This window comes from Arthroderma uncinatum (genome assembly GCF_011692745.1).
Source record: "Arthroderma uncinatum strain CBS 119779 chromosome Unknown scaffold2, whole genome shotgun sequence".
NCBI classification, from domain to species: Eukaryota; Fungi; Ascomycota; class Eurotiomycetes; order Onygenales; family Arthrodermataceae; genus Arthroderma; species Arthroderma uncinatum.
Window position 1 is genome coordinate 3,286,490 of NW_022983864.1, and position 27,845 is coordinate 3,314,334.

Sequence of the window (27,845 nt, forward strand, 5' to 3'; positions counted from 1 at the left end):
CAGACGACCGAAACCAACTGCTTTCCTAAAGCCTAATTTCAACCGAAAGTAACCTTGGTATCATTCAAAACAGTCAAACTAACAAAAGAAAATATATAGCACCCACAGAGAACATGGAGGGGAGAGAGTATTACTAGGGAAACTCCTTAAGCAAATCGCAAAGAACAGGCTGCAACACCTAGACGGACACTAGTATTGGGGGCCCCAAGTTTAGACCGGTGCGCTAGTTCCAGGAATGGTCATCAGCCCGTCAGCAAGGCCTGTCATCTTTGTAGGCATGACATGGGTGGGTTCTGGCACCGCCTCTAGTCTGGCGTGAGATTGGGCCATGGGTTGGGTCTGCTGCTGAACGCCGCCCATACCGCCCACACCACCCATGCCGCCTGCGCCTCCGCGGTTTCGGTACTTTCGCTTGATGGGGTTTAGTCGCGGAAGACCGGTTGTTGGAGCTGCAGTACCAACGCCAAACACAGGAGACTCCCATCTCTCGCCCTTAGCAGCAAGATCTTTATACTCGGTTGCTTTGGCAGAAATACCGCTAGGGAGGACGATGTTTTTGAACATGGTGTCGTATTGGTTGAAAGCGACGTTGACCTTGGTGTCTCTAGGAGCCTTGTCCTTCTTAGCCGCCTCAAGCCTTTGCTTGCGTGCGTCCATTTGCGACTTCAGAGCAGCACTGTAATGGGAGTATGCGTTTCGCTTGTCGTCAGGGTCATTCTTCGACAGCTCCATGGTGCGGTTCGCCTCTTGGTGGACTTGATAGGCGAATTTATCCGCCTTTGTAAAGTACTGTCGGATTTGCAGCTCTAGGACCTTTTGGATAGCGGGTCGAACCACCGACAAGAGCAAAGGTTTGAAGAGAGTAAAGAGCATCTTGTGCTTGGATTTCTTCAGCCTGATATCCAAGTTTTTGATATTGACAACGACCTTGTCAGCCTTAATGAAGTGTTGTTTATCCTTGCTATGTGCCGATGAACCCATGATTTTGAAGCTGAATCCATCGCCTCCCATGAAGATATCCATAACACCCGTATCTGAAACGTGTGGGAATCCTTGCTTTTTCTTGATGTAGTAACTCACGTCTAAGAAGGGTCCATGTTAGCTAGTTATTCAGGGTCGATAAAGGAATAAAATGATAGATATTACCTCTCCAGTCAGTTTGGATGCCCGTGGCAGAGATCATGGCCTAGAAATATGAATTAGCAGCTAAACAGTAAACTTGAGGTAATAAGTAAGGCACTCACTTTGTTGTCATTGTGGTTACCAATGTTCTTTCTGCCCCATCTCCAGTAGTTGTCACTGCTGAATTCCATGATATTAGGCATGAGGTTGTCGCATTGGATAGCCAAGTTCTCGATAACCTATACAACGAATCAGTCATTAGCATAGGGTAATCATTATTAACCTTCAGTATTTGTTTACATACCACGTCTACCATTGGATCAGACACTTCAATTCGGGGTACTGGGATATATCGGAGGTTGGTAAATATTCCTGGGAGAACAGTACTCATGAAATCTTTCAGAAGGGACTTCTGGAAAACGACATTTCCGCTAGTATCATGGCCAAGGTGATTAAAGAATTTCTTCAATGATTGACCGAACTCCCTGTTTAGTGGGTCTTGATCGAATTGGTTTGCCAAAAATTTACCCTCCTCCACGACTTCATCCGTGTCTTGCTTGTAGCGTTTGGTGAGCAAGAATCGACCTTCATCGTACAGTCTATTCCACTCCGCAGTTGATTCATCACGCAAAACAAACCCTTGTTCTTTGAGACATTTCCTATAATCATGTCAGCAAACGAGTCCTCAGAAGGCCGCACTTACCAGCCAGTTCTGGTTAAGAGGGGAGTAGTATACCGAATGAAGGTGTCTAGGTTCCGGAACCAATCTCTCAGTCGAGGGTCTTTGTCGGCGTTTCTGTAGAATTTCTTGATGGAATCAAATAAATCATCGGTCGAGGTGGAGTTCGCAAATCGTTCGATTACAGTCTTAAGACGAGTCAGTGAATCTTGATGCTCGTTCAGGGATCCTATTAACATACTCGAAGGTTAGATTCCAATTTCTCAGTATCCGAATGATCTCTTGCACCTTTTAAAGTTCCTGCCCCTTGCTTGGACAGGGACCTTGTGCGTTCACTGTATCCCTCTGCGATAGATAGAAGTGTCTCGATAGCTTGCTGGTCTATATCATATACACATTAGATTACCACATACGAAGTGAGGTGGAGTTAAGGATATACTCACAATCGGCGTGACCTTGGATTTCAACAATCATTTTCTTAATGCGCCAAATTGTCTGCTCTCGACGTTCCGGTGGCATCTTTTCGGCAAGGAACTTTTTGGTGCGCTCTGTTGCTTCCTTCGAACGTTGCTTAGCTTTGGAGGCAGCTTGGTCTTGAATTTCCGCGACATCATCGGTAGTGCCAGAAGTGCCAGTTTGCTGACCGGTGGGAACACCGTCCACTCCGTTGACACCATTGACACCATTAACACCGTTAGTAGCGTGCGATCCATTGACCCCATCAACGACTCCGTTACCCTGAGTCTTGTCCATCTTTGTTTTGTTTTTGAAACGTGACATGAAGGAATCCTTGGACATATCGGGGGATTCATGCCATACATTGTCATCGGCTGGCTGATCAATCTGGGCCATATGCTCCTCTGATGGCCTGATGGCGCCGGCTGCTTTTTGGGCGGTGTCGCTGGCCATATCGCGTATCAGGAGAGTTGCATCTTGCACTATAATTGTATGATATGAGTAAAGGTGTTTCGAATAGCGTCAATGAAAGTTGCTGGCACTTACGAAGCTTCCTAAATTGACCATTGGTGATCAATAGAGTGCCAAGGGTCTTGAGGCCAGCTGCTGTCTGTTGAGCATTCTGTTTGGCCGCCGTCTTTTCACCGGAAGTATCTGGGGCTTGAACATCTCCTGGGCCTTTGAAGTGCTCAGCATCCCATATAAATTCTTGGATCAAATTGCCCTCGTTCTTGACTAAAACGAGGTTCCTCGCGCTGATTATCACATGGCGAATATCTTCAATGATCCGTCGAGTTTCAGCTGAGAGCTCGGATGATGGACTAGACAGTGACTTCGAGGCGAGAACGCTATTTAAAGCAACGTCGATTTGTTTGTTCTGTAGCCAATGTGGTCAGCAACACGGCTGAAGAAATGAAGATATAATAGCCATATGAACCTACCGAAGGAGCTTTGCCATTAGAGAAAGCTGATTAGGTTGGAGTATTAGTTAGCAAAAAGAATCGCCCCGAATACCCTCAACTGGAATTCTGGTGGGCTCAAACCTGAGAAAATGCCGTAATACTGGAGCTTTTCGTTGATGTCCTATTGCAGCTGGTTAGTACCTCAAGTCGTTTCGCGAGAATATCCATCAACGTACTCTCTCCCTTTGCTCCGGGTTCACCGGAGTGTTGACCATTGCTTTGTTACTAGGCATGGTGACGGTTTAGAACGATGACATTTAGATGGAGGTGTCTGCAGATGAGCAATTGGAGAATTCTGGCGTGTTGATGGATAGATTAAATATATGGACAAGTAACGATTTCTTCAATTGATGCATTCAAATCCTGGAACAATCGAAACGGATGATCTGAGGAGACGGTGCCACCGCTATATAAAGGGGAATCCACGCACCTTGAGGAGCAAACTAAATCCACTCTTCCCAATAGCAGACGTTGTAAGTATGAAAAGATAAAACGAGCAAGAAGCGGATTAGCAGGGAGGAGGATATATCCCTGAATCTTGGTTAAGCTTTGACGTCATGGCCTTGCCGTTCCATTCTCCCACCAATCTCGGATGCATTTTCGCCTTCGGATTGGCGTCTAGCCACAGAGCGTAACGTTTCACGAGGGGATCACCATAACAATCCTGCTCGGTGGCCAATTATCATGAATGGCACGGGAAAATATCCCTGTGGAACTTGGTTTCCCCCCCGTATGCATATCGTAGTAAGCTGTCGATAGTTCTCCACTATGATGCGGGATTGCTGGCCTTGATTGTGAAAGCAGCTGTTCGTTACGTCATAACTCTCAAACACGCACGGCTGAGTAGACGCATTGAGAGGTGGTACTCCGTAGAGTTCAGCCATCCCCTAGCGAGCGGAGAGCACCTCTCGGCTTGGGCGTCTCAGGGATCAACGTTCTCATCCGTGTCGTAAACACAGCTCTGTCTCATGCAAATGCTGCGTTGTAGTTAAAAAAAGACGAGGTTGAAGTCAGATCGGACTTTGCTTAGGTAAGGAAAAACAGATCGTGATGCATGCTGATATAAGCCCGATCTATTATTACGTAATATAGATCGATCTACTTTCATCACGTGTTTTCGCGGGTTGAGAAACGCGCGCGTAGTGAGAGGAAGTCGGATATAACGACCTGATATAAACGACCTGATATATTAGATATCTCGGCTAACACCTACGCCAGGACACGATGGGCAGCTCTAATAGGGCTACTTGGTCCCGGAAACGGCAGACTACCCTAGCATTTGCGCCTATCGCCTCATCTTCATCGCCTACTGGAGAACGAAGCCCTGCCCGGGTGAAATATCAGAGTGCGTTTAGTTCTCCGCTACCTAAAGCGCCATCACTTACCGCGAAAAAATCTACTCCCACGCCTCAGGCGAAGCCATCACAGCCATCCTTTCTCCTTTCATCTGATGAAGAACCTATTCGTCTCCCTTCTAGCGCCAAGTCAAAAATGACGAAGCGGCGCATCTCAGATGTTAGTAAATCTAGCACTGAAGAGAGCGATGCTGTTATTCCCTCTTCACCTGTGAAGCGCAGGAGGACAAATGTGCAGGTTGTCATTCCCCAGGTCTCGAATTTTGTTGGTAAGCCAACAATAAGTCAAGACTCGGAGTCTGATATCGTTCGTTCATCTCCGCTACGAAAACGGAGGAAGACCCTAAAGTGTCGCCCTACAAGGAAAGATGATAAGGAAAGGTCCGAGAGTGACGAATTTGCAGGGAAGGGGAAAAGCAGGTCAAGGCAACATAAAATTGATCTGCAAGAGGACCTTGACGAGCTTCGTGATTCTGGTGAGAAAACCCACCCACTTCTAATTTTGCACATTCATGTATGAAGGTCTTGCCATATAACTTTGAATGTGGTATGGATCTACCTACACCCTTTGGCTATAGCCTAACAAGTTTCTAGATGTTATTGCGGGCCGGACAAGGGGAACACCCACTGTGTCAGCTGCAAAAGCAAGGAGGCAACAGCAGCTAGATCTCCTCAAACGTCGGCGTGCTGGGGGGAAGCATCACGAGCCGGTAGATGCTTCGGCCGAAAACGGCGACAAAGAAGAAAATAGTTCCGCCTTAGAGGACAAGGCTAAGAGCTCAGACGGATCGGATAACACCGACGATTCTGAAAACTCTTCATCGTCGGAGAACCCACAACTAGACGCGGATAGCGACATTGGACCACCTGTATTAGAAGATCTAGATAAATATGAAGACGACTTTATCATCGAAGATGATGATGATGAGTTGGGTGTGCCGGCAGATGAAGTTGAGGTTCCGTTTGAATTTACCAGACACCGGTACAAGAGACTCAAGGACCATTTTAAGGATGTCATTGAATGGATGGTTCACAACAAACTAAACCCGGCATTCCATCGGGGTGATGCTGTCTACGAAATGGCATTCAGGAAAGTTAAAGACGAGGTTACAGGGCTGGCTGGGTCTCAGTTCGTGTCTTCCGTCTGGAATAACGACTTCCTAAGCGCTCTCAAAGCCAGGCCACGGATAGTAGTGCTCCCCTATCCAATCACAGAGGGACATCCATGTGATGCGTGCAACAGATCAAAGCACCCGGCATCGTATGATGTCCGATTTGACGGGCCCCCATATATTCTTGAGACGCTAGAACCGGTATCTCCAGATGACAATAGTGAAGAAGACGAATCCCAGGAGGAAGACCGGGGCAACGTTGATAGTGAAGGGAACGTGATACCAAACGAGGACACGCACTTTTATCTAGGAAGGTATGTTACATCATGTCCTGGGTACTATCGGCCGCCCTTAATGCCATATCTCAACGATCCTAATCATCTTTCTATTAGGCACTGCCAGTCAAAAGCATCCATGGCTCATACTTTATTCCATTGGCGTTACCACCTTAATGAGTGGGTAGTTAGCTACCTGGAACATAAGGGTATCTTTGAGGATTCTGAGATTCTAAAACGAGAACATTGGAGCCACAAAAAACGCACAAAATATACCAATGAAGTTGTTGACAACATGGGGGAGGTCGGAGAGATAGATCGTTTGTGGAGGGACTTCAACCTTAATCTCAAGACCGCGCGAGCCTCAACGGTACGTGACTATCCATTTTTGTCTCAACCTTAAATTAGGACTGTCGTGCCCTGTTCAACATACTAATTGTTATATAGACGACGTCTCGATGGTAACGACCGAAGATATCATTGTGTCCAGTAGTGGCGCGTTGCTTATTTACCCGGATATTACTGAACATCGTCTCTCAACATACCTACTTCTTCCACTTACCCATGATATGATGATACCCCTGGAATATTGGTCGGACATATTGGTCCAGACATACGGAGTATTGGTCCAGGCATATTGGTCTTTACAGCTTGTACCTCTTGACGCCCAGGATCCTTTCCGTTTTTACATATATGCAGAAGACAACAACGTCAATTAGCCATTAACACGGATAGCTTGAAAATGGTTATAAAGTACACACGAGAAAAGGAAAATAGATGTCCGTTAGCAATATAAAGTACATGTTAAAAATTAAAGGAGAAGAGAAAAACGACAAGCGGGAGAAGTATATGTAGACAGTGATAGGAGGTCCGTTGGGAAAACACGCAATGTATAACCGAGTGCGTAGTAGACCAAAAAACCCAAAAAAACCAGGCAAAATGACAGAGTGTGCCGTCTCCTTAGATTCATCCATAGCGGCCACCAACCAACCGAACCCAACCTATGCTCCGTTTCTGGTGGGTAGAAATCCGCCGATAGATATCAATATTGCATGGCTCGCGTGTAAATGCTCAACAACTAATAGGTCGAAAGACATTTCAATGGTGTATTATGTTCACCATGGCACCAGGAACTTTTAACATATCGTATTCGCACGCCCACATAGCTCATCTCAAGTTTCATGTGTCAATTTACAAGGCTGGCTTACCCTCCACAGCGGTAGGATCAGATGCAGTAAGAGCGCTTGTAGCACCAGGGGTCAACATCTATGAGGTTAAATAAACCATGTTAGCTAACAAAGTCACGGAATAAAACATTCAAAGGGTCCTTTGGTGGCACAAACCTCGTTAGCTCCCTTAATCATCCCTTGCTCCCTTTCCATCTGAACGTATTGTTGTTCCTCTGCCAGGGCCAATGCCCATGGGACACCAAGCAAGAACGCACTTGTGCTTACAACCCATAGAGCGGATCCGCCGAAAGAAACAGTTGATTTCGCGAAAGAAGTGAGTGAAGAGAAGGTGCTAGAAATCTTGTGCCGGGATTGGGCAGGGATTATGTCTTGAAGAGCGCAGATTCGCTCGTACAGTGTCTCGTCTTCGAGGTTGTTGTCGAAGGAGTCTGTAGAAATTTCGGACTCTAATAATAGGAAATTACTAGTTAGTAAAGATAATGCTATATCCAACGCATTGAAGTTGTGGCTTGCAATATGAAGATGGAACGTGAAGGAGGCGATTTTTTTTCCAAGCGTGATGCCTACGCGTGGACGTAGAAATATACCGATAAAGGGATAGACATCGAAGAGGAGCTGTACATACCGGTATCAGTGTAGTCCTCGTCCTCGTCCTCGCTCAATAACAGGGCCTCGGTCTTTGATGATGTAGGCTTTTCCTTGAAATGTTCATCTTCGACTTCAGTGAGCTTGACCATTGTGACGGAGTAAGGAGGGTCGCAGATATAAACTAAAGGAAGAAGGCGAAGGGGATTTCGACTTTAAATGTTTTAAATAGCGGGATAGTCGGTCGGTTCGGAAGTGTTGGCTGGTATTGATGATTGATGAAGAGCAAGAAGTCCATCCAAACTTTTTCTCCCGTTGACTTTTTGAAATGCTTAGATAAGCCCGAGCAAGTCCGCAGCTATGATGGAATCAACAAGTTCAGCTTCAAGTTCGCGACAAACTGGGAAGACGTTTGGCTTCGACCCTTGTATGCCACCTGTTCATGGCCTTCCATGAACTGAGGCTCGCTCGCTACATCGGCCAAACTCCCTCTCGTCCTCGAAAACTGTGCCGCGAGAAGACAATACGGAATACACCAGGGGATCATGGCTACACCAGCAGGACCCGAATCGACTGAACATGTTGTCCCCTTTCCTGAACCAACAATTATTCCCCCGCGAAGCAAACATACGCACACCCTCATCCTTCTCCATGGCCGAGGCGGTGCTGGTCGTGAGTTCGGCGCTGAGATTATAACTACAGAACTATCTGCTCCAAGCCCTGATAACACTCTTCCCAAACGCTTTCCAGGACTAAAATTCATATTCCCATCTGCAAAGACGACCTATTCATCTCAGTGGGAGATATATCTCCCGCAATGGTTTGACCGAGGCCCAATTGGTTCAGCGGCCCAGAAGCATAATGATTTACTATACGCAGGGCTACGAGAATCGACAAGGTATCTAACGTCACTAATTGACGCCGAAGTTGAACTCGTTGGCGCGAGTAATGTGGTTATTGGAGGACTGAGCCAAGGTTGTGCGCAGATGTTTCATGTTTTACTTAGCTATGCGAACGACGAGCACCGCGCCTTGGGTGGACTGGTGGGTATGAGTGGATGGCTGCCCTTTAAGGAAGAAATAGCCAAACTCATACCTGGCAGCCAAACAGAACAGCAACATGAGGGTGGGAAAGAGGATGGCAAGTTGGATAAGGAATCGCGGCGTTCTGTAGCCCTGAAAGCTATGAATTTTGTTCGCGTATCAGTTTTGGATTTGCCTCCGGTTACAGAAGAAGCTGCTGAAGCTGCTCTATCAACTCCGATTTGGCTAGCCCATGGGGACATGGACAGCACAGTCAAGCCGGGACTAGGAGAAGCCGCATCGAATACATTTGAACGTCTCGGATGGGACGTGACATGGATGCTTTATGAGGAACTCGAACATTGGTTTGCTCCGTTCGAGTTGGAAGACATGGCTATCTTTTTGAGTACGAGAGCAGACATACCAGAGGCGGACTAGTAACATCAGTATCGGCTACGAAGTTATGAATGATAGGAAATACAAGTAATGATGAAATTGAAGAGTGTTTTTTGAAGTTCTCTTTGTCTTTGTACCAATGTCACAAGTATATATTTATCATAATGCTAGTATTACACCAACCAACCAGTCTTAATGTTACAATTCTTTAAACAAAATCCAAAGTGTAAGGCAATCGGTCCAATATCGATCATCTAGCCACTTTCAAGAAGAAAAAAATATCCATCACAATCACAGACGACCCAACCCCCATTTAGCAATTCGTTGCTGAATCTCAGCCCATTGTAGTGGCCCAAGTTTAGCGCCTTCCATCTCGCCTTCTTGTATAACGACAGTAGGTCTGCCGGTTCCTTGGCCACGGTTTTCGACCTTGCCCCCGAATACCATCTTAGCAACGCGTCGCAGGTCATCAACCGTGAGGCTTTCGATCTGTTTACACATTTCCTGGACACCGATCTTGCGGCCGTGGACTTGGACCTGTCGGCCTAGATCTTCGAGCTCAACCATACGCGATTCCAGGTTCATGAGTAGGGATGATCGAAGCTGGTTTTTGGCACGGTTGACCTCTTGTATCTGCAGGCCGGAGTAGCCTGAATCGAGCGTCAAGGCCTGGAGTTCGCGGCACATCACTTCAAGCATGTTAGCTATGCTGTTAGGGGCGCAGGAGGCTGAGATGCCAAATAGACCGCTATCGGTATAGCTGAGGTTAAAGGCCATGCAACTTTCTACCCAGCCATGTTGGTTTAGGACATTGGTGTATAATCGTGAATACATTCCTTTGCCAGGACCACCAGCAGAGAATGATCCACCGCCACCTAGCAGGGTCTGGAGTGTTGCGAGAGCATATATATCTGGAGAAGAGATGGGGAGAGCCTCAAAGGCTAGATGGATATGGCTGAGGCGAGGCATGGCGGGGTTTGCTGGAGGAGGTATGCGTGGGAGAGACATGAAGCCACCGGTATAATGGGCTGGTTGGTAGATGTCGATTTTGTCCGACTGGAGGAGAGAAGAGTTAAGCGGGGAAACGGTCGCTTGGTTTGAGGCGGAAGTAGAGAGGTTTTTAAAGAAGGGAATCTTGGAGAGGAGGCCGGGAGAGGAGGGAGACGAAGGTGGAGTTGATGAAGGAGTATGCGGTGCTGAGGAGTCGGGCGACTCGGTAGGAGTGGTAGAGGACGGCGAGAAGGCTGGGACTGTCGGGACTTCCTCTTCGCTTATTATGGACGACGTTTCTGATCCGACTTGGGCCAAAAGAGGAGAGTTCTGGTTCTTCATATCGCCAAAGTATTGCTCTGTCATCCTCACGGCGTCGAGATGAGGAACTCCGGCAAATGCAACCACCATTTTGTTCGGGTTAAAAAATGCACCCCTATATTTTTCCACAGTCGACTTGTTAATCTGATCCAGCCTCTCCCGAGGACAGAGCAATGGGTTTCCCAGAGTATTATCCTTGTAAGCAGCCATATTCACCAGCTCCGGCAATATCATCTCCGGCTTCGCCCAAAGTTCCGTAATTTCATACTCGGCAACAGCCAATTGTTGAGCAACCTCTTCGTCCGTAATTAGGGGGTCTCGGATAGTCTCTGCTAATAGACCAAGGGTCGTGGGTACGGTCGAGTTGAAGCTGGCAGACTGGTACATGAGAGACTCTCGTGACGAAGCGCACTGTATATTTCCGCCCAGGCTCTCTAGGGATTCGAGCATCTGGTCCGCATTCCGTTTCGACGTTGATTTGAATGCTAGCCTGTCGACAATATGGCTTACGCCACGGAGCTCGTTGTTTTCGTATCTCGATCCAGCGTCGATGTAGACCCCGACGCCAGCGAAGGGGCCTGGAAGAGACTCCGTGGCGACGCGCAGGCCATTGCTAAGAGTCGTTATCTGGTCTAGTTCAACGGGATCCTATCGTAAAAGCAGGCATTAGAATGCATTCAGCTTTTGGAGATGCGAGTAGAGTCGGAGCAGCTATACCTTAGTCTTTGAGTCTGCAGCGGTTGCAAAACTTCTAGGGGTAAGACGCGGTATGCAAGGCTTCTTAAACCTGCTTGCTCTCAATGCCAATCGATGCATAACGGACGGATGAGCTGCGTTATAAGTATTCAGGTGGTGATCCCTTGAATATAAGGAGTTGAAAAAGTATTTCTGATGCTGCGGGTCAGATAAAATCTAAGACTTGGCAGGCCAACTCCAAGGTTGCGAACTAGCGTCACCATTCCCCAACGAACAAAACCTCACGCGATAGAATCATTCTACTATACGGAGTACAATGCAATGAGTAGAAAAGCTGCAAAGGGCATGACGGATCGTTATAATATTATTTAAAACCTAAAGGTGGTATATAAACCAGCTAATCTACGTTGAAGTAAATAAGTCTAATGCTCAGCAGACCATTTGCGGTACCAGTCCAAACATGCAGCATTTGCAACACTGGCACCGGTCTTGATATTCAGCCCACAGAGAATCTGCTTCACTGCATTCTCAACCTTCTTGCCGTTAGATGTGACAGGAATCTCAGGGCAGGAGTCGACTATCGCCGGAACGTGTCTGGCGCTCAACTCCTTGCGGATGGCAGCTTGGATGCGAGTGATGAGTTCTTGTGGGAGGCTCTTTGGCTCCTCGATGACGATTGGCGTTGAGGTTCCAGAGGAAGCCGGGGTTGAACCCATTAATTTCACGAACAATACTACCGTTTCGTCTGTTTCGATTCCTTCGCGTCTTCTACCGATGCAGAGCGAATCTTCGATCTCGTCGGCGAAATGCTTGAGGATAACGTTATAGATCTCCGCGCTCCCGAAACGGACACCAGCTGGCTTCAACACGCCGTCGCTGCGTCCCAGCATGGCCAGCCCGCCGGACTGGGGGTTTATGCGGAGGAAGTCTCCGTGATGCCAGATCTTGGGCCCAAAGGTCTCGAAGTAGCTGGATCGGTACTTCTCTGCGCCGACGGGGCCTGGAGGCCAGAACATGACTGGCTGTGAAGGGAAGGCCTTGAGACAGACAAGATCACCGGCGTCGTCGGAGGCACCGATGTCGTTTCCGGCATAATCGTAGACGGAAACCGACATTCCGAGGCCACGGCATTGGATTTCACCGCGGTGAACGGGGAGGATGGGGCAGCTGGCACCGAAGAGGGAGATGATGTCTGTTCCTCCGGTGATAGAACCTAGCATTATGTCTGAGTGGATGGAGGAGTAGACATAGTCAAATGTTGAAGGGGCAAGGGACGACCCAGTGCTGAAGATAGCTCTCAGGGTCTTGAGAGTTACAGGTCTGAATGGGTGTTCCTTGGGGTTCAAGGAGTTCTGCTCCAGCACGGAGAGGTATTTCGCCGAGGTTCCAAAGTGTGTGATCTGGAGTTCGTCAATCAGACGGGGCATGGCCATGTCTCCCTTGCCGTTTTCAGGGTCAAGAGGACGGAATGGAGATCCGTCGTATAGCACTATACTTGTGCCGCTGGCGAGGGCGGAGACAAGCCAGTGCCACATCATCCACGTCGTGGTTGTGAAGTAAAACATGCGGTCACCCGGGCGCATGTCGCAGTGAAGAACATGTTCTTTCTTATGCTGTATCAGAGTACCGAGGGCTCCGTGGACAATGGGTTTCGGCGCTCCGGTTGTGCCTGAAGAGTAGAGAATGTAAACTGGGTGGTCGGGAGCGAGATATTTGAACTCCAGTGGCTTCGATAGGTCCTTTGCGGAAGATACAAAGTCCTGCAGCGTCACACACTTCCCCTTTGGAGACTTGGTTGTTGTAATATCAAATGGATAGTCCTTGACGGCATCGATAACGACAACCAGGTCCAGACAATCCAGATTAGCGGCCACCTCCGCAACCTTGGAGTGAGTTGGGTGGACTTTTCCGTTATACGCTGCTCCATTATCCACGAAAAGCACCTTGGGCTCGATCTGTCGCAGCCGTTCCAGAACTGCATGCACGCCCGTATCAGTCGACACACCGCTCCACAGCGCACCCAACGAGGTCGCAGCCAACATGGCAATCAAGGTGTTGGCATGATTTCCCACGAAACCCGCGACACGGTCCCCTTCAACGACACCGGCTGCTTCTAAAGCAAGAGCGCAAACACGCACTCGCTCACGAAGGTCCTTCCATGAGATACTCTCACGGGTGGACTCTGTGGCAGATATCACTGCGATATCGTCCTCGTTGGGGTTGCAAGTCGGGAAGAGCAGATTCTCTGCAAAGTTCAGCAACGAGCCTGGGAAGAACGACGGCCGTGGGAACAAAGGCGCGCTCTCATCGAATACCTTGATACAAGTCAGCTTTCTCCGTTCTACATCTTTCTTTTCTTTTTTTCCCTCTCCTTGTTACTCCTTTTTTTGGCGGGGCAATGCGTTGAGGATGTGAAAATCCCGCTTCAGATGCGCTCCAAACAAGACAATCGCTTAGATAAGGGCAGTCCAGACAGGGATACGTACGCTGTTATAAGATTTATGCGCCTTGACGCCGGTATAATGCCATATCTCCTCCCAGAAGAGGGCGGGGCTGCGGATGCTCCATTCCCATAAATCGTCGTAGTTCTGGAGCGAGAGGCCGTGTTTCTGGATTATGCGGTTTTTAAATTGATAGATCTGGGTCAGCTCAGGGTTCGAAGGACACCAGAGCTCCCTGGGTTCCATCAAGTGGCCGTTGCCATTGCCATTGCCATTGGTCTCGGGCTGATCCATGAACGGCATCACGATAACGATAACGACGGAGATAGCGATTGTATGATAATGATCAGTCGCCCAGCAGGCCGGAACTTGTACTTGCACTTGCAGAAGCACTGCAGAGAAGAGGCAAGCTGGGGATAGGTGCTCCGTATATTAAGTCTTCAATTGTCCCAACAGTTCCAGGATTAAGTAGTTTTTTACCCCCCTGGCCTAATATCCGATGGGATCAACTGAAAAAAGATCCATGGCCGCCTGGAAGGTTTTCCGCGTCCCAGGGGCCGTTTCCCGGGTATGTGGTTAGGTAAGCACGCCCGTCGGCCTAAAGCGCCGAGGGACATGGCCCAAAGAGGTAAGTGATCGGGAGGCAAAACGAGCAAACTTCCGCTTTCGGTTCAGGCACCATCTTTTCTGACTAAGCGGTAACCTATACCAGGTTGGTACAGCCCTAAATACGCATTTGATACGCTCATTTGCCGATCTTCCTTCGTCTTTCGGGTGGCCAATACGCTTAGTCATGGTCATGTACCGTCATGGCGGGCGGTGAACATCTTAATTTCGGTAACGGTACCAGCTGAGATGGCGTGAAATTTCAATAACCCCGATACGCTCGCCCACTGGCAGAAAACACTGGTAATCTATTTGCTGCTATTCTTCCTCCTCTCGGACCGCTGGCCCCTTTCGTCTATATAACACCAACCTCACTTCCCACACAGCACAGCTCGACGGCCTCACGACTCCTCTGCGTCTCCTCTGCTGGCTGCCATGGGCACTTCTGCAGCTCGCGTGTAGCTGGTTGACAGCATTGAACTCAGCCCACGGGCCACAGACGACCTGACTAGCTTCGTACCAGTTAATCCCGGCCCGCTCGGAGCCCCAAGGGTGCGTCTTCCCCCCTGATAGCAAACTCCTTTTCCATGCTTTCGCCAGCTCTATCTCTATTATGTTTTTGAAGGGCACAGTAAACTGACCTGCAGCTGTTCTTTCTAGGGATAATATAAGAGTTCCTCTTGCTCATCGCTCCTGCCTGTCTTTTTCTTGCTGGCTCCGTACATAAAAGGGGATACCTCCAGCCGCCGTTTTTTTTTTCTCTCTTTATAAACAGCCTCATAACCTGGGACCCTAAGCTCTTCAGCCTCGATACATACGCACTCTTGAGATGCCGCGTCAACCTACAGACTCACCTTCAGCTAATTTATCCGACCTACCGCCGTTTCCTTCCACTGCCGGGAGGGACGGTTCCGCCACTGCACGACCTATACCCTCGAAGCCGAGCAGATTCAGTCAGCTCTTTTCTACCTCTCCCAAGTCAAACAAGACATCCACGACGGACCAGCCTATATCACAGTCCCTACCTATGATTTCCGTATCCGGTGCCACTCCTGACGGCGCCGCCATGGACTCCTCTCCTAAGACGATCTTTCAGCCCCCTTCCTCCGAGGATGCGCGCCGCATAGCTAGACAGCATGCCCAATTCGGGCCCCTCGGCCATCCCAGCCACCGATACGTCTCCAAACATTACGGAGGCTCATTCCCTGAACCCGTCATGGACGAACCGCCCTACTACTACCTCCTCACAACATACATCAGTTACTTAATCTTAATAGCTTTCGGACACGTGCGTGATTTTTTCGGCAAGCGGTTCCAGAGCGAGAATTACCGACATCTGAAGCCACAGAACGGCTACGCTGCGCTGAACAGTGATTTTGATAACTTTTACGTGCGTCGTCTGAAGCTGCGAATTAACGACTGCTTTGAACGACCTGTCACAGGTGTGCCGGGACGGTTTATCACTCTGATCGACCGTGTCAGCGATGACCAGAATCGCCATTTCCGGTTCACCGGTACCTATACCGATACTTTGAATATGAGCTCGTACAATTACCTTGGTTTTGCGCAATCTGAGGGCCCCTGTGCGGATGCTGTGGAAGAGACCATTAAGAAGTACGGTATCAGCTCCGTCAGCACCAGAAGCGAGGTTGGTACCCAGGACCTTCACCTTGAAGTTGAGGACCTCGTCGCCAAGTTCGTCGGCAAGGAGTCAACCATGGTTTTCTCAATGGGCTTCGGCACCAATGCCAGCATCTTCTCGGCTCTCGTGTCAAAGGGATGTTTGATCATCTCTGACGAGTTGAACCACGCCTCAATCCGATTTGGTACCAGGTTGTCTGGCGCCTCCATCACCATGTTCAAGCACAACGATGTCAAGGCTCTGGAGAAGAGGCTTCGAGAGGCCATCTCTCAGGGTCAGCCTCGCACACACCGCCCATGGAAGAAGATTCTGGTCGTAGTCGAGGGTCTCTACTCGATGGAAGGCTCCCTATGCAACTTGCCTGGCGTACTTGCCCTCAAGAAAAAGTACAAGTTCAATCTTTTCATCGACGAAGCACACTCGATCGGCGCCATTGGTCCCCGCGGCCGCGGTATTTGCGATTTCTTTGGCATTGATACCAAGCACGTTGACATACTTATGGGTACTCTGACCAAATCGTTCGGTGCCAATGGAGGATACATTGCCGCCGACAAGGTAATAATCGACAAACTCCGAGCCACAAACCCTGCCGTATTCTATGGCGAGACCCCAACACCGCCAGTCCTTGCCCAGATCGCCTCCTCTCTCAAGATCATCACCGGAGAACTTATTCCTGGTCAAGGTGAAGAACGCCTTCAGCGATTGGCTTTCAACTCACGTTATCTCCGCCTGGGTTTGAAACGACTTGGTTTCATCGTATACGGAAATGACGATTCCCCTGTAATTCCGCTCCTCCTCTTCAACCCCGCGAAAATGCCTGCCTTCTCACATGAGATGTTGAGGCGAAAGATCTCCGTCGTCATCGTCGGATACCCTGCCACACCCCTTGTTTCTTCGCGAGCCAGATTCTGTGTTTCCGCTGCCCACACCAAGGACGATCTCGACCGATTACTCGCCGCCTGTGATGAGATTGGAAACGTTCTGCAGCTCAAATTTTCCAGCGGTGTTGCTGGTGGCGCCCTCCCAGCACCAGATGGCATGACACCCGAAATGGAAACCGAATGGTACCGCCAACAAGCTGCTTCTTTGAAGGGCCCGTCTTCTCCTCCACGATGGAGATACGAGGATGTCATCGCCAGAGGTGTCCAGGATTCCAAGCGCCCATTGCGATAGGTGCACAGCTTCTAGCTCTTCTCTCATGAGGGCGGCAGTCGCGCTGGGACAGTTAGTCCTGCATTGCATTGCATTGCATGTGCATCTGTCCAAAGCGAGATTCTGTTTTCGATGGCGTTATCTGCGTTCATTTTGGTTTGGCATATTCTGCACCATATCACGGCTTTCTGGTTTTTGTTTTTTACCTCACTTTACCTCATCGATTCCTTATCCCCCCTTTTTCTTCCTTCTTTTTCCCAGGATGGCTTCCCGCTTTCCATTCGCGTGTGAAAAAGGATGCCTTGAATTATCCTCCCTATGTACATTTGACCCCTTACCTACTTGCTTCCTTATCAGCTTCCCCTATACCTTGTTAATATCCCACAAAAGCAGTAGGAAGGAGGGAGATACAAAACCCAGGCATACCCGTCTCTGTCTATCAACCTGGCCTGACCTAGACTGGTCTGGCTGCTTTTAATCCTGTGGTATGTACGGTGCTTGTATGTGTGATGTGTGATTTGTGATCTGCTACTTGGAATGTGTCTATGAGTTGAGTGGGCGCGTGGGCGCATGGTGGAGGCATATAATAGTATTAATAGACTCATATTTTAATGATCCATCTTGTTATCTCCTTTACCTCGCTTGGTTGCTTTTTGGCGTCTTGCATGCACTCTCTATCCCCCGAAGAGCGACAACATACAGACATATAAATGCATGCATCTACCCACCCGCCGAGCACAGGCAGCCCTTAATTGAATTTCACCAGGCACACAGCAGCACACTCGACGACTGATCCCACCAACCAGGCTCCCTTTCTCCCGTCGATCCAGCTGGAAACCGATTTCTGCAGGCCAACCCGCCCAAAGCAAACAATGGACCATTCAGATAGCCTGATCTGGCGGGATGGAGCCGGCGCTATCATCCATGCATCGTCTTCGGCCATTTGCATACGGAGCAGGCCAGTTACAAATAGTTATCCATCGTCGAAATGTGAAGTGTCAACTACCTACTTACCAACTGCTAGTTGACTATTGAGAGGGTTGCATAGCTTCATTGGATGCCTTATACCCAGCCTTATTTTCATGGTCGACAAATATGCCATATCCAGGCGGACGAATAATAAGGTCTGAAGGGCTTGAATGGGATGTTATTACGAAAACTGACTCGAGATTATGTCTGGAGCTGCAGCTGATGAATATTGATCAAGCCTGCATTCCTGCACCCGAGTACTTTGATGCTGTAACATGAAGGGCATATTCTCGGTCGAGATCACTGAGGTAACTTGCCTTCCCGCCTTTTACGCCGCGAGGAAGCCTGCCCTGATGAAGCATAAATCTCATTCTTGAATACCAGGGAGGGGATGCTATCTTTGCTTCCCCTAATCTGTTTCGTGTGGTAGATTTACTTTCCAATCCCACTCCTATTTTAGAATATATGTGGCCTATATGTGAGCTTTAACCTCCTATCAGTCGGCTCTATTACGTTTTCGCATTAAGTAAACCCATGGACAAAGATACGTAATCCCCCGTTATCCATGCTGTCGTTTATCTTTGCCTGGCTTACGCCTATTGGGCTTCTCGCCTCTATCAATGTTTCCTTGTAGATAAAATAACTGCGCCCAATTACTACTCCTAACTTTAACTATCTACCTATCATAGCTCGTTATACAAGATAGTAAAACCGAGGAGGTTATCTAGGTGCAAACTCCCTGGTACTTTCAAGTTGTTCAATATCTATAGCCTAACCAAAAGCAAACAATTACATTAACAACTAATCCAAAGTCTTATCTTCATACGACGTCACACAATGCCGTTCATTCTACAGCAAGAAACTCGACGGGACGGCATCTTGACGTTGCAGATCACCATAAGAGGCTGTCATACATCCCAAGCCAACCATATCAGCTTCCATTCTTCACCTGCATAGATCTTCGTGCATCCCCGGAACACATCCCCGGAAGCATCAGGATATGTTGACATGTCTCCCTTATACCAACTCTCCTTCACCAATTGAACACCACAAGGCAGATGGAATTATATTAATTGTTTGCCCTTTGACACCTTGGGTATCTGCATGTTGCACATATCGCACACGCATGACATGGCAGGACTTATGGGGGTAATATCTCTTCTGTTTATGCTACGTCGGGCTTGCCGACGTAGCCAGGGCCTCGAGAGATTCTGCAGATAATGCTTTTAATGGTTCCAGTTGATCTACCGAGTACTACCGTTGATATCCCAGGTTGCAGATATATCCACTGCCTATTTAGAGACAATGAGACTTTGGCTGTCTTTTCCGCTTTGTACATATATGTACGGAGAGATGCGAGGTCAACCCTCAACATGCTGGAAGTGAAGATATTATTCTTATCTCAAAGGTTTTATAGTGAGTATTCAGTCTATATGTGTGATGTCTCACTTGGTTAATGTTTTATGTTCGTGGTATATGCCTATTAACTCCTTGCTCATGGTAGAGTTAGATATATGGTATCTCATTTATTCACACTCGACGCTTCCAAATCATGGACAGGAACTTCCCTTGAAAGGTTTGAGGTAGGCGTTCTTTGCTATATACTATCACTGTCTTATTCTAAACTAACAAACTGGCAAGACAGTGCTTCTTTAAAATATAGAGATTGTCATGCCTGTGAGAAAGGGGCTACCATCAGTTTGAAGATCACTAGGCTCTACTTAAATATTGACCAAGGGAACTGGATTGCTTTCACTGCAGTTTGTTCATAGGTTAATAAAGTAGTGTTGATCACACATTCTACCAGCGGTGACCTTTGGAGAACTCAACGCTTCACCGTCGGTTAAACCAAGCTGGTGCATCACTCAAGCTGGATCTGAAGGGGTATATATATCGTGGTCATTTCTTATGCTGCAGGAGCTTTCTATCTCCCATAGCATAAACCTCTGTCGAGCATCTTCTTGATCCATAAGAGATACCACTTGATATTGATAAAAAAATACCCTTTTCTGCCCCCAAAGCGTTCAAGGTGAGGATATTCCTGGCCCGAGATACTGAGGATAATTCTTGCTCATGCCCTGCAACCATAGACTTGCCGTCTACTCTATCTCCGCACCGCACTAAACCCAAGGTCAACCTTCACGGCCAACATGTGTCATCAAACCATACGCCAGTGCTCTTGTGGACATACCGAAGTGGGCGGATTCCACTCCTGTGCTCGTCGTGGGCACCCAGTCTTCCCATGCAAGCGAGTCACTAGAATTCCTACCAACTGGGGACCATGCCGCAGCTGTAGGGGGCGTTAGATTCGTGCTACCCTTTCCCCAAACAATACCGGTGGAGTTTCATTTGTTTTTCAGATATTTTTGCTCGGGGGATGGGCGTATGGACGGGAAAGAGAGAGGTATAGGGCATAGGCGTCAGGTCTGTCTTGGGATAAGATTTCTCCTCAACTGTTCTGGGCTTAGGCGAATAGGTTGACGCGTAGGACAAGATCCGATAATGTCATGACGTTAGGGGGTGAACCCCCGTACCCCATAAGCTCTGTTTTTGCCTCTGCAGGCGAGGCTTAAGGGAAGCTAGATTGATGGATCATATTCAAACTCGTATTCAAAAGAGATATCAACTTGCCATGTACATGGTAAACTGTAAAAATAGAGCCGACCCTGTATGGTATACCACTTCTATAAGGTACTTCGTAACCAAATAGACCACCCTTCCCCCGCATCTCCATGCCTGTACCAAAAGATCCCGAAAGATAGCAAATAAAATACAGCAAATAAGTACGAATGGTATAAATTGAACGCATAGATGGGGGATATTGTGTGATGTATACTGGAGAATCTCGTCGTCTAGGAAGGAAATGAAAAAGATCCAAGGTATATACGAAGGGGAATGTGCATGTAAGCAGGTAGAGTTCATGTGCTACCTGACAGAAAGCAAAGAAATATAAACTGAGTTCGATGCGAAAAAAAGGGCGAGGGGGTATTGGCTAGTCATCAATCACCAGGACAAAAGTCTGGAAAAGCAAAACGTCAAAAAGAACCATCGCTAATAAACCGTGTACCAAACATGCCAAACCATCTAATGGGTAAACGGCGCCAATAGAACAACACAATAAAGGGGAAAAAAAAGGACAGGTAGGGAAAGAAGTATATACTTATACGAATGTAGCGTCACGCTCAAACACTGCCGTATCTGTCGCCTTCGCAGGCAATGAGAGACTGTGTCTCACCGGCTTGTGCTTTCCGCTCTGGGGACATCGAAGGGATCCAGCCCTTCATAAAGCCAGTAACCTTGGTCCATCTGCGTCGGCCTCTCTCCTCACTGGGTATACGGGCAATAATCTGCCTACCATGTTCGCCGTATATCAGAAATTGGATACCCATGCACACATCAAGTAGAAGGACGCCAGTCGCCCCGAGCCAGAATGGAATGGCGAGCAGTATCCAGTTCAGTCGATCATTGCCATCTGGGCCGGCCCATCCGCCTCCACCATAGGGCGGGAAATCTGACCAACCGTTCGGGTTGGTGAGCATCGAGGTGGAGTAGAATGTGTTTCCACTAAAGGCGGCAATAAAGAGCAAGGGAGACAGACCCGCAGTACTCTTGCGCGTGTAGTTTTTGTATAGTTGTGGTAGTCGTGATCCAAGGTAAAGAAGAGCCGAAATCCAAGAGAATACTCGTCCCACAGCCTCAGCTGAATTTAATTGTGGCATCCTGAGTGGCTGTGACTGTGACATGTCAGGTGTTGGAACCGAGGTGGCGTTGGCGAGAACTGCACACAGCATTGAAACGAATAGAACAGCCTTTGGGGAAGTAAGCGAGCTTCCGCTTGTTCCTGCCTTGACGTAACGCTTGCCGCTGGCCGGCTGAGCCTTTTCGTCTGAGGCCCGTTTGCCTGCCATCTTCAACTCATCCGTTGGGCGAACAGAGGACGTATACTGGCTTGCAGGCAGTTGCTGACAAGAATCACAGTCTGAAGCTGGGAAGTTACTCCACATATCGCTGTCATCGTCATCACCGGATTTCACGCATCGAAGGCGGTTTGACTTCCATTTCTTGATGTGGGTGTACCAGTAGTGCTGGTATACCATGATAACATCAACAACCACATAGTATGCGGCAATCGTGACCTGCCAGCCAGCCTGTTTTGTGAGAACGGCGCCGGTAAAATTGGCAGTGTCCGCTAGAAGCCATTCGACGATGAAGAACACTGACAGGCCCGCGGTCGATTTTATCCTGTAATTCTTGTATATCTGCGGGAGCTGAGCGAAGAGCCAAGCAACGATACTCAGCATCCCCAGAGTGGAAGAAATAAGAGCAAGCGGTGTCGGTAGACATGTATGCAGAAGGGATGAGAGCTGCTCCAAGAAAGGAGATACCGGCCGGCAGTGCTCAGGAAGAGCAGGTTGATATGCGAGCCATACGGAGTGCATGGTGTGTGTGTTTTCTAGGCTAAAAGAAGCCAGATGTTCCCATTCCCAGTGCAGAGATCAAAGAACCGTTGAGCCGGTAGAACAGGGAGATAAAGAAGGCCGTTCTTGTGTGGCAAGCGGCGAGACTTGTTCAACTTATAGACCCGACTGAGGTGACACAGCCCAAACTTTGGCGTTCCCAGCCCGATTTGAGGTGTCCAAAAAAGTCGATGAGAGACCACCGTTGCCTCCAAAGGTGCGGTGTCAGTCGCCTTATATCCGGGGTCGTATGGGGTGGATCCGGAGAGTCACACGTGTCTCTCTATGCGGGGAGGATCTGAGAAGCAGCGGCTGCGGTCCGAGATTGGGTAGGAGACGAGCCTGAGGGTGTGATGACGAGGATGAAGAGGAAGAGGGAGAGGAAGAGAGAGGGAGGAGGAAGAGAGATGGTTGGAGGTGAGGATGGAGGGAATGACAAGGTCACGCCCGAAACGCCGTCACAAACCCGAGAAGGGAAAGGAGTCAGGCGCGGGAAGCTTATATAAGAACCTTATGTAAGATAAGAGATATGATCACGTGAAGATAAGAGATAAGATATCACTTGAGGTCACATGATGCCCTAAACGGGACAAGACACTTTGACTTAAGACTTAACACTTAGACTTATTCCCTGTCTAAGAGGATAAAGGATGGGAGACAGTGTCGGGCGAGATAACGGTTTCGATATGATAACGGTTCCAATATGCATGCGACATTCGGCAGGGTTTTCGTCCGCAAACGTTAGGGTGGGATACCGACTTCGGATAGATACAGTCTGCCTGCAGGGCCATCAAAGGGCTGTATCCGTCACCGGCGATATCTGCCTATCACTATGACTGGATAGCCAACATGGCGAAGGCAGCCGTCAAGGACCAGCCCATAACATGTATGCCAACGTGTACGCATCATGACGGCTTCAGTCTTCCGACAGACCCCATGCTAGCGTTGGCAGCATCGACATGCATATCCTGGATCACCACCATTCCATTACGTTCAGTATGTTCGCTTCGATATAACCCTCGACTCTCGCTGTGGGTATTTGGAGATATGTGTCCATGGTACAGCGCTGAACCCGAACCAAGGGTCATGATAACCTCTATGGAACCGCCGCGGCCCGGTAACCAGCAGCCATGAATATAACCTGTTACTGCTGGGTCAGTTCACAGCAACACCGCAAACAGAAATATGTTGAAGTGTCACATCTCGCCTCGCCGGCTGGGATGAGCTGTAGGCTATGGAGAACTACTGCTAACGGCAAGTTGGAGTTGGGTTGGCAACGTGGATGAGCGAAAACATCGATGCAGGTTGGGATACATGGGTCTCATTGGTGCCCGGAATTCTCGGGTACTCTCTATAACCTGTTTTATACCCCGGAACTCGGCTCCGGAATATAAAAATGTATTACCAGTAAGTGGCTTAGGGATGGCAGTTTGCACGTCGAGATATTCTCACGCTGGCGTTGACGGTTAGATTCAGTAGACCGATGTTAGTTTCTGATAGCCCATCATGACCTACAGAGTACTTGCGTGATGGTACATAGTAGACTGCATGCGTTCCTTGCCAAGTTACAAGCTATCAACTCGCCATCACTGCGTAACAGGTTCTTCGTCTACCTCTGCTGTTTCAAGATAAGTTACCCCAGCCTTTGTTTTTATGTGACAGGTCTCAATCCCCGAGGCCCCTGCAGAAGATGACAGCGCCCCTTTTTCCGTCGCCTTCTTTGTTGCGTGGTTGGTGACTGAACGCCACCAGGGCTGGTACCTTTACATTAGATAGTTCCGCCGATCCTCGCGTAGCTTGGGTTGATCGCAACAGTTAGGACGTTGACAGTTGCATGTCGCCATGTTATCCACGGAAAGCAGCAATGAATGAACACGAAGCCGTCATGTTGGATTAATGCGGATTCGTATTATTTCCGCGGCGAAGCATTACCTGTTGTACAATTCCCAGAGCTCTGGTACCACACCCGCGACATTACTCCAGTCTCTGTGCGTCTTGAGAAGACAAGGCTGTAATACGACGGCGAAGGATATCCAACAGGTGCATGGACCGGTGGAATCGATCTATCGATCCCGTCCCTTTATAACAGAGCAATCCTCCCCGTAGATGATAAACCTACTTCAATAGCTACCTATTCCCATCACTCCCAAATCACATACTCCATACCAGCCTAGCCAGCACCAAACATACCCAAATATCCTCTTCTCCACACATCCATTCAATCATGCAATTCAAGATCGTCGCCATTGCTATTTCAGCGCTCCTTGCTTCAACGGCAGCAGCTGGCGCGCTAGGGCTCCGCGCAGAACATGCAGCGGCTTCATGTTACCGTATGTCTCGAATATGTTGATGTTGATGATTTCTTATTAACCCATAATAGAGCCTGGCGTACACTGCTTGACCCACTGGCAGTGCTGCAGTAACCATTGCAGAGACGATGCCGGGAATGTGTGCGAGTAATTCTTGTAAGTGTCAACAAGCATCCATCTCAACCGGCATGGCCGTGTGTTTGGTTATTCATGCTAACCTGTCTTAGCTGGCCGTTATATCCATATTTCTTGATCCGGTTTGTTATCGGGATGAAGTTGAACGAGGCATTGAATCGATATGGCCGAAATGAGATGGAGAGAGCTTGTCTTTGGGGATGAATGATTTTCAATTTCTATGAGCAATGAAATTTCCTGAATAAATCAAACTGTCGCCCTCTAGCTCATGATATCACTGTTGCTGAACCATCGGTAGCCCTTAGCATAATAACAATGCGTTGAAGTTGCTGTCTTGTCGTATATGACTTTGGTTGAATGTTGGAAAGTTATCTGTATTATGGTTACATAATCAAGTTTCCCTGTTGGTGATGACATCATCCATGTTGATATCTCTCAAGGTGGCAGCCTGAAGTTGTTTACTTCCCTTTGTCACTCTCCTCTTCTACCTCAGAGGAGCCGGTTGACAGGAACGGCAGCTCGGATACGCGTATCTTGCAAAGATGAGCGTGGCAAAGCTAGAGGACCTCCCAGAGGATATCCTGGTCCTCATCTTCCCTTTCCTCAGTGTCCCAGACTTCCTCTCACTTTGCACTGTCAACAAGTATTTCCACGAAGTATTCTTGAAGAACCCCGAGTTCTGGCGCGAGAAGACCACCAAGTCGTTTCGAATACCTGTTCAACCAATTCTACGCGCCAATGGACCGCGATGGTACTGGCTGTATAAGAATCTTCGCAAGACCAGGGTTTATGAATGGGGAGGATCTGGTCGGGCGTTGCACAGCTCATCCGCTAGGGCGTGGCCAGCTAAGTCCCTGGCAACCGTCGGGATTGGGAATATTGTCGATTTACAGTGCGGGTCAGTTTGATACCATTGTCCCACCACGTACCAGCTTCTTATAAAACTATCCACGCTGACTATCATTTAAAGTGGCTGGTCAACTACTTGCTTAACATCTGACGGTGCACTGCACGTTTCTGGTCGGATAGATGGGTTGGAATTTGATTATGAAAGTATCCTTGGCTACAAACGTCTCTCCTTTAACCCCGAATACCCGGCCACTACAGCAGATTCATATCAAAAAGCAACGGCTATCAAGCAGTTTTCAGCTGGCAGACGTCATGTTCTTGCATTGTCAGATGAAGGTATTATATGGAGCTGGTTCCATCGGGACAAGGAAGCTAAACCTATCGAGTTTTCTTGCGCCAGAACGATCTTAAACTCGCAAGATCCCTCCACGCCAGGAACAGTCACAAGGGTCGTTGCTGGTTGGGATGTGAATTCCGTATTCATTGCAGGGACTGGAATCGTTTATTGGAAACTCCCAGCCCACCAATCCGCTCACGAAGGCGTTGACGGGAATATGGTCGCTGGTAAAATTGTCCCAGGTACCGGTTTCAACCGGTCAAAATCTGACAGGAAACAACTGGACGATGCAGATGTTGGGCCAGGGGAAGTTACTAACCATATAGTTCTTGAGCACCACATTGTTTTCATTACAGGCCTGAATAATGTGTACGCAATGAACATAAAGGAGGAGCAGGTGATTAAGTTGCCCAAGTTTAGCGCACCGGGCAGAATCCTGCAGGATATCCAGGGGGCTTTCCGCAATTTTGCAGTCTTTACCTCTGCAGGGGACGTGATGGTGGGAAATAGCAACCTTCTCAGTGCTTGGTTTGCCAACGCCAAAAATCCAGATAATGCACCGTCCCCAGAATTCCCTGCAGGACTACAACATAGCGGTGTAATATCGGTTTCGTTTGGCGACTATCACTACACTGCTCTCCACTCCGACGGCAAAATTTCTTCTTATGGGAGAGAGCCTAGAGGCTGCGGCGCACTTGGCCTAGGAAGTGTCATGGGGGGTATCCCTTTCAGGGGCCTCACAATGGACGATGAGGACCGTCGCTATAGCGATGCATACTTTTTCCCGTACGCCAGAGATAAAAGACATAATGTCTGGTTTGAGCCCGAGAAGCAGGAATGGCTCGTCCACTTATCCGATGTAGCCGTACCCCGGGATGGCAGTTCAGATTGGATTATGCCTCTGAGGGAGAATCGCCAGGGCATCATGAAGAAATACAGTACCTGCATAGAAAGGGCCGGGGACAACTGGGGCAACTTTCCAGATATCAAAGCCAGGGACCCGGATGGTCTGGGAGCTTATTTTGCACTCAGCGTCGCATCTGCGGGATGGCAAACCGCTGCTCTCGTCCTTGTGAATGACGAGCTAGCTGGAGCTGTTCGACGCAAGCATCTCATCGATCCCGAACAGAACGGTAATTTTTATGGTAAGTCCAAACTTGAGCATCCACAGCCCCATACCTATGCGAGTCACGTCACTGTGGGGTAAGGGAATTAACAATATTCTACCTTTAGCAAACTCACAAAACCCTCCTACATCCCCTGTATTCAAATGGGAACTTCAAACGTACCCCCCCTTACCAACAAAACCCAATGGGAAAATTGATTTTAGTCTGTACGACTTTGATACCTGGGTTTATGGACTACCCCCCAGTTGGGAATGATAGCGAGGACCCACCACCTACGAATCAATCAGTTTAATGAGGTTTATGTTCTTTACTAGTCCTAGTTGTTTGTCGTTGGAGGCTATGTTATGCGTGGTTTTGATATTTTAGGTCTTGACAATTCGGGTTTAATGATTCATGTATTTGGTAGCTGGTTTGAATTCATCAATGCAATTAATAGGAAATACGGTAGCCATGTTTGGCAAAGATAATTATTCCTATCTGAATAACTGATAGATAGGATGACCACAAACACTGTAGATGTTGTATACGAAGTTTATAAAAAAACGATGAAACTGGTCAAGAAAATGGCACCAGTCCGGGGAAAACACAATAGCTTGATGCCGGAAAATATCCAAGAACAAAGTCTCGGACGTGAATATGCGGAATCCCGAAATATGAAAG

The 27,845-nt window shown here is 48.3% G+C and overlaps 8 protein-coding genes across 8 annotated transcripts; 4 read left to right on the top strand and 4 right to left on the bottom strand.

The window, feature by feature from the left end:
- Positions 1–210: 210 nt before the first annotated feature.
- On the bottom strand, positions 211–3,434 carry GIQ15_02974 (uncharacterized protein; the record flags this gene model as incomplete). The annotated part of the gene is made up of 11 exons (XM_033550391.1): positions 211–1,082; positions 1,147–1,186; positions 1,245–1,361; positions 1,427–1,781; positions 1,826–1,989; positions 2,043–2,182; positions 2,245–2,739; positions 2,804–3,134; positions 3,199–3,224; positions 3,301–3,340; positions 3,396–3,434. 11 exons carry the CDS (start codon positions 3,432–3,434, stop codon positions 211–213), a joined length of 2,619 nt encoding a protein of 872 aa, XP_033407552.1.
- Positions 3,435–4,443: 1,009 nt separating this feature from the next.
- GIQ15_02975 (uncharacterized protein) lies at positions 4,444–6,426 on the top strand (the record flags this gene model as incomplete). The annotated part of the gene is made up of 4 exons (XM_033550392.1): positions 4,444–5,050; positions 5,169–6,000; positions 6,154–6,331; positions 6,409–6,426. The coding sequence occupies 4 exons, from the start codon at positions 4,444–4,446 to the stop codon at positions 6,424–6,426; spliced, it is 1,635 nt and encodes a 544-aa protein (XP_033407553.1).
- A 726-nt stretch (positions 6,427–7,152) lies between these two features.
- GIQ15_02976 (mitochondrial import receptor subunit tom22) lies at positions 7,153–7,888 on the bottom strand (the record flags this gene model as incomplete). The annotated part of the gene is made up of 3 exons (XM_033550393.1): positions 7,153–7,227; positions 7,305–7,597; positions 7,777–7,888. The coding sequence occupies 3 exons, from the start codon at positions 7,886–7,888 to the stop codon at positions 7,153–7,155; spliced, it is 480 nt and encodes a 159-aa protein (XP_033407554.1).
- Positions 7,889–8,281: 393 nt separating this feature from the next.
- On the top strand, positions 8,282–9,196 carry GIQ15_02977 (uncharacterized protein; the record flags this gene model as incomplete). The annotated part of the gene is made up of 1 exon (XM_033550394.1): positions 8,282–9,196. The coding sequence occupies one exon, from the start codon at positions 8,282–8,284 to the stop codon at positions 9,194–9,196; it is 915 nt and encodes a 304-aa protein (XP_033407555.1).
- A 249-nt stretch (positions 9,197–9,445) lies between these two features.
- GIQ15_02978 (Acyl-CoA synthase, domain of unknown function DUF3448) lies at positions 9,446–13,905 on the bottom strand (the record flags this gene model as incomplete). Its single annotated transcript, XM_033550395.1, has 3 exons — positions 9,446–11,078; positions 11,600–13,476; positions 13,648–13,905. 3 exons carry the CDS (start codon positions 13,903–13,905, stop codon positions 9,446–9,448), a joined length of 3,768 nt encoding a protein of 1,255 aa, XP_033407556.1.
- Positions 13,906–15,235: 1,330 nt separating this feature from the next.
- On the top strand, positions 15,236–17,023 carry GIQ15_02979 (uncharacterized protein; the record flags this gene model as incomplete). The annotated part of the gene is made up of 1 exon (XM_033550396.1): positions 15,236–17,023. The coding sequence occupies one exon, from the start codon at positions 15,236–15,238 to the stop codon at positions 17,021–17,023; it is 1,788 nt and encodes a 595-aa protein (XP_033407557.1).
- Positions 17,024–21,153: 4,130 nt separating this feature from the next.
- Positions 21,154–22,410, bottom strand: GIQ15_02980 (PQ-loop repeat-containing protein 2; the record flags this gene model as incomplete). Its single annotated transcript, XM_033550397.1, has 1 exon — positions 21,154–22,410. The coding sequence occupies one exon, from the start codon at positions 22,408–22,410 to the stop codon at positions 21,154–21,156; it is 1,257 nt and encodes a 418-aa protein (XP_033407558.1).
- A 3,004-nt stretch (positions 22,411–25,414) lies between these two features.
- GIQ15_02981 (uncharacterized protein) lies at positions 25,415–27,265 on the top strand (the record flags this gene model as incomplete). The annotated part of the gene is made up of 2 exons (XM_033550398.1): positions 25,415–25,770; positions 25,843–27,265. 2 exons carry the CDS (start codon positions 25,415–25,417, stop codon positions 27,263–27,265), a joined length of 1,779 nt encoding a protein of 592 aa, XP_033407559.1.
- Positions 27,266–27,845: the final 580 nt, after the last annotated feature.